This window comes from Otolemur garnettii, unplaced genomic scaffold, assembly GCF_000181295.1.
Source record: "Otolemur garnettii isolate 467f Iridium unplaced genomic scaffold, OtoGar3 scaffold00156, whole genome shotgun sequence".
NCBI lineage: Eukaryota > Metazoa > Chordata > Mammalia > Primates > Galagidae > Otolemur > Otolemur garnettii.
The window spans coordinates 3,157,947-3,163,978 of record NW_003852551.1 but is presented as its reverse complement, the minus strand read 5'-3'; the positions used below and the strand labels follow the sequence as shown (position 1 = coordinate 3,163,978).

The 6,032-nt window shown below is 55.1% G+C and overlaps 1 protein-coding gene across 1 annotated transcript; it reads right to left on the bottom strand.

Moving 5' to 3' along the window:
* Positions 1–2,351: 2,351 nt before the first annotated feature.
* Positions 2,352–3,226, bottom strand: TRNP1 (TMF1-regulated nuclear protein 1). Its single transcript, XM_003799810.2, has one exon. It carries the CDS (start codon positions 3,224–3,226, stop codon positions 2,528–2,530), a length of 699 nt encoding a protein of 232 aa, XP_003799858.1. The 3' UTR covers positions 2,352–2,527.
* Positions 3,227–6,032: the final 2,806 nt, after the last annotated feature.

The following is a 6,032-nucleotide window of genomic DNA, read 5'->3' as shown; positions in this document are numbered from 1 at the left end:
GCTATTTTTTGGTTGCAGCCGTCATTGTTGTTTGGCGGTTCCGGGCTGGTGATTCGAACCCACCACCTTAGGTATACGTGGCTGGCGCCTTAGCTGGTTGAGCTATAGGCGCCGAGCCCCAAGTTATAGTCTTGCCTCAGTTTTTCTATTTTTAGTAGAGAAGGGGGTCTCACTATTGCTCAAGCTGGTCCCAAATTCCCAAGCTCAAGCAATTCACTCTCCCTAGCCTCCCAGAGTGCTTATAGCATGAGCTACCGCACCCAGCCCAGAGGCTGTGTTTCCTGGCTATCAATATTTATTGACTGAAGAGAAAATGGAGCCAGGCTGGGGAGCTTCTAGAAGGGGCCCTGGGTGAGCCAGGGTGTGAGACAGGTGTGAGAAGGAAACCTTTGTTAGTTGGCTGAGGGGTAGTGCACAGAGCACTGACTGGAAGCTGGAGTTCACACACAGTAAGTGCTGTGTGCCCAGGCCAAGGCCTTTGGTGAGGAGGAGTGGGCCATCTGGAAGTGGAGGAAGGGGACAGAGCTGCCACCAGGATCAATCTCCATTTGCCCCCACACCACTCTCTCCAGCCAATGTCATCTCTAATTCTCCAACCCCACCCCCAGATCAGGACAAAGCTGATTACCAATAAATCCTGGAGAAAGACAAATTGTGATGGTACAGAGCACTTTATACCATTAGCTAAAAGCTTCTCTGGACAAAGTGCTCTCTCCCATGCAATCCAGAAAATAAATAGTCTTGGCAGCAGCCCAGCGCTGCAGCCTAAGCTCCTGTGTGTCACCTCTGGGAAGTCTCTGTCCTTCTGGGCCTCTAGACCCCAAATGACTTAAGTGGCTTTGGAAGTTCTTCACAGACTGGGGAGGTCATAGGATGTCAGCACCCTCACACACACACACTGCTCCCTGGTCCCCAAGCTTTCTCGGGGGACCTGAAGCTTCCTCCTGGTCCCTTCCCCAGCTAAGAATGGATTTAGGAAGGCCTGAATGTTAGCTGAGAAACCAGTTAAAAGTTTGGTACCCAGTGAGAGAAAGGGCTGAAGGGGGAAGATCAGGTGAGGGCCCCGGGCTTAGTTTATCAGAGAAGTACCCTCGGCACTCATAGTATTAAATCAGATTCTCGTGACTCTGATGTAATCATCCTCCCCCCTCACCCTATTCCCCAAGCACTGATAAAAGGAACTGAGGAAAAATGCCCAGAGAGGGGATAGAATTGTTCTAAGTCACACAGCATACAGGGGCCAGAGGCCAGTTCTCCCTAGCCCCCCCACCCAGGACACGATGGGAAGCCCACACACAGGTCTAGGACCTGCTTCTGTCCCTTATGCTGGCATGTGACCTTGAGAAAATCCCTCTCTATAAAATGAGAACTTTAAATTAGCTCCTGGTTCCATCACCAAAAGCAGTACCTTTTCTAGGTGTGATTTAAAAGAATAAAATATCTTTTTGACTTATGGGAGAAGAAGACAGACCTCTGCCCTATGTTAACCTTACCACAGCCCTGCTGAGAGGTGACAAGATCCACTTCACAGACTGACAGGGCTGCAGTCAACTCAGATGCTGAGCAGCCAGGTTATTCATAACTGAGTGGAGACAGAGGGAGGGGGGGCAAAGGGCATTTGCACAGGAAGAGAAACAGATCTCACCTCAGGTCTGGCCCTTTAAGGCCTCTTTTTCAGGAAAGCCAATACCATACCTGCCCTCTTGGGGCCTGTTAAAGGATGTCACCTGCTTCCATCCTTGGCAGAGCTATCTTAGACAAGTTGGGGGAGGGGGGGGTAGGTGATCAGGTGCCAAGCACTCCATCCTGGTTATCTGCATCAGTTTTAGTAAAGCTGCATGCGGGCATGAGAAAAGGTCTGTCTCCTAAAAGCAGAAAAGTCTAAGTATGACAGGAACAAACACATCCTCAATCTCTCTGGGATTCCCTCTCTTCTGAGAAATAGGAACTTAGAGGAGGCAAACTCAGTCATACAGCCCTGTGCCAGCCCCCACACTATCCTGGGGTCTCATTTTTCTGTCCTCTCAAAAGGTATGGAGCGGGGTGCTGCCAGAAAGCAGCAACCCTGAGCAACCCAGGAAAGGCAGCGCAAGTGGGGGTGAGAATAGTGTTGCTGCATCAGTACAGTAGGTTCCAAGTGGTAAAAGTTTGCCACCAAACCCCTCGTGGAATTTGAGCACTTTGGATTTGCCCAATTCTATAATGGAGACTTGGTGCTAGCACCTTGCTTCGCAGGTGGTCTGAGGAAGGTCGGACAGCTTTATTAGGGACCTAGCAGACGCCAGAAGCCCTAGGGAAGAGAGGCCCTGTACCAACCCCCCATCCTCCCCGCCCCTTTAATGCACCAGCCGTTAAGACCGCACCTCAGCCTCCTTTACTGGGCCCCTGGCACCCCCGACTGTCTCTTCCTGCAGGTCAGTCTGTCCATCCGCGTAGGTGACGCCGTCCATCCGGCCGGCATTCGCAATCTGTGGTCCGCACCTCGGCGATGGCCTGTCCGGGGTGGCCAGGGGTCCGGGCGTTGAGGTCAGCGCTGGGGGGAGGCGGGGCCGCGGGGCGGGCTGCGGCGGAAGGGCGAATCGGGCTCGGGACCGTGGCCTCGCCGCAGGCGCCCCCCACCCCAGGGCACGCAGCTACCCAGGCCGAGAGCTGAAGCCAGCAGCGCGGGTGGGCGGCCGCGGCGGCCACGGCGCTGGCCCTTCTTGAGGCGCGACCCGTGCGCCGCCAGGTAGAGCTCGGCCTGCGCCACGCCGCCGCTCAGGCGGCCCAGGCTCTCAGCGCGATGAGCCAGGCGCAGCTCAGCCGCCAGGAAAACTCGGTGCAGCTGCAACACGCGGCTCTCCAGCTCCGACACCAGGCGCCGGCGGCCCTCCACCTCCAGCAGGCGCCGCCGCGCTTCGGCCAGCTCCAGCGCGCGGCCTCCAGCTCCAGCCGCCGCTCCCGAGCCGCAGCCCGCGCCCCCACCGGGCCCCGTGACCCCCGCGCCCCCGCTAGCGCTCTGGCGCCAGCGCTGCAGCTCCTGCCCTTCGGCCACACCGGCTGACTCCCGGGCCGTCTCCGACAGCTGCGGGGCCTGAACCTGGGTCGGGGTCGGGGTCAAGGTCGGGGTTGGGGGAGGGGGCTGAGGGGATGGCAGGGGCTCCCGGGGCAGCGGCGGCGGGGACCCCGGTTCTGCCGTCGCTTCCTGGGCCCCGGGGCCGCAAGCGCTGATGCGGCAGCCCGGCATCCCCCGCCCCCCGGCGGTTTGCGGCTGTTGGTCAGCAGGGAGGACGGACCCTGTACACCTGAGGAAAGATGTGGCCGCAGTTCCCACTCCAGAGCCGCACCCTCCGCCGCGCTTCTTATAGAACACGGGGCGGAACGATGGGTGGCACAGCCAATCAGAGACTGGCAAGTCCTGAACCCGCCTCCCACCCCCCCACGCACGTTCAGTCCATTCCTCAAACCTCTTGAGTCCGTGTCCTTTGCCTGACTCTGCCCTGCTAGGGCATCAGTTCCCTATCCGCTCCTCCCCAAATTTTGAGTGGAAAGCGGGCCACATTTTCCTTGGTCTGGCCTCTCGGAGTGATAAGCTCTGGTAGCTGGTGTAGAATCCAGTCTCCACCCGGGGGAGCGATTTGCTTGAGGCCCCTCTGTGTGACTGTGAAAGCCTGGCCTAGAACTCAAGAGGTTTGACTCCTTGCTCAGTGCTCCTTCCCCTACCTCACACTGGCCAGTGCTGGAATCAGTTCTGCCTGGTCTCCTGGTCCACAGGGCTCGCCAGGACCCCTTTCTCCCAGGTCGCTGGAGCAAAGGAGTGACTGGCGTCCTGATGGGATGGGGATCCGCTTGGGCTGATTCCACACTAAGTAGACCTTTCGTTTGTAGGACAAACACCACAATGCTGCTACTGAGCCTGAAAACCTAGTGGCCCCACAGAGGAACCCTGGACCCCACGGTGTGCAAAGTTCCCTCCCTGCCTGTTTGCATCTTCCAGATGTTCCCACACTTTTTACTCGAAGGAAGAAACTGAGACCCAGATAGTCCAATGGTGCCTTGCCCAAAGTCTCATTGCCGGTTGGTGGCTGAATCTGCACAGAAAGGCACCGTTCAGCCATTCATGCCTTCTGAGGACTCAGATACCTGGGTCTCCTCCCCATGGCAAAATGATAGGACTGAGCCCTACCTGCTTTCCCCACAACAGAAGTGACCCTGCCATACCCCTTCCAAACATCGACCCACATACTGTGGCCCTGCTTGAGTTTCCATATGCTTGAAGGTACCATTAAAAATGGGACTTGTGTCTCAGTGAGTAGGGCGCTGGCCCCATAAACCGAGGGTGGCAGGTTCGAACCCAGCCCCCGGGCAAATAGCAACAAAAAATAGCTGGGCCTTGTGGTGGGCACCTATAGTTCAGCTACTCAGGAAGCTGAGGCAAGAGAATCACCTAAGCCCAAGAGCTGGAGGTTGCTGTGAGCTGTGACGCTACAGCACTCTACCAAGGGTGACAAAACGAGACTCTGTCTCTAAAAAAAAAAAAAGAAAGAAAGAAAGAAAAAGAAATGGGAGGCATATGTGAAGGTCAGAGGCAAGAGTGGGAGGGCCAGAAAGCAGCCATGAAGCCATTTGGGAATGACTGCAGCAGACCCTGGGTTCCCAGGCACCTGCCAAAGGCATGGCCAGTATGACAGCTGCCTGAAGTGGTGGCAGACGTTAGAGCTGCGCTTGCTGGAGGAGGAGACTGAGGAGGAGGAAGACTGTGCCTCATCCTTCTCCGTACTTTCTCTAAATGCTTTCAAGTGCCCTAGTGAGACTGAATGATGGGGACTCATAGGTGAGACAACTCGGTTCCAGAGAAGCAGTTCAGAAATGCTCTGGGAGGAGGGTAGGTGGGTGAGGGGCACCAGGCTCAGTGAAGAAGAAAGAAGAGGGTTCAGGGACCAAGAGTAGTGTCAGCTCAGCGAGGGGATGGAGAGGGGCTTGGGGATGACTGGGGGAGAGGTCACTGAAAGCAATAGAACTCAGTGAGAGGGAGGGGTTTAGTGGGTGCCAAGGTGGTAGAGGCAGCTCAAAGTGGGGGAAAGGAGGATCAAGGAGGGGCATGAGGACTCAGGGGGTCAGAGGAGCTCACCACCACGACCACTATCACATGGGGGAGATTAGCAGGCACATTGCCTGCATCAGGCAGAGATCACTGCTCTCAAATCCTGGGGAAATAAATCAATGGGAAGAGCAGGACTTACCATCAGCCAGATCCAGAGCTCCAGTCAGGCCTCAGTTCAAAATCCACACACACTGCCCATCTGAGTGACCCTGGGCAAGTAATTTCTCTGAGTTGGAGGAGCTACTTAATATATATTTATTGAATGAATAAATAAATGTTCCATTTCCTGATATCATTCTAAGAGAGGGAGATAAACAGCCTTTTCCTCCTGATGAGAAACCAAAGCCCAGAGAAGGTCACACAGCAAGTAAGTGGCCAAGCAAGACTTCAAACCCAAATCTGACCCACCCCAAAGTCACCCCTCACCTCCCTGTTATCTTCTGAAAATGTTCCCTGTTCCTATCCTCTATGGGAGGCGTCCTCAAACTACGGCCTGTGGGCCACATGCGGCCCACCTAGGACATTTATCCTGCCCATGGGGTGTTTTTGCCACCGCTGCCTGTCCTGCTTAGCAGCCGACTCATCCTGGGGCCCGCAGTCCGGCCCTCCAATGATCTGATCTGAGGGACAGTGAACTGGCCCCTTGTTTTAAAAGTTTGAGGACCCCTGCTCTATTGCATTTCCCACAAGGCATTTCCCATATGTGTGTGTGTGTGTGTGTGTGTGCGCGCACGTGCATGTGAGAGAATTAGTTTATTGCTTACTTATTAATAGTCTCTCCCCCTTGACTAATTTTGCTTATCACTACAGGCCCCAAAAGTTAAGTGGAGTGCTTGACCCCACAAGATACTCCATAAACGTTTGTTTGAATTGAAAAATTATACAAGGATAGATAGAGCTTACTGAGGATGCAGAAGGCCTCTTCTCCATTCATTCATTCTTTAGTTCA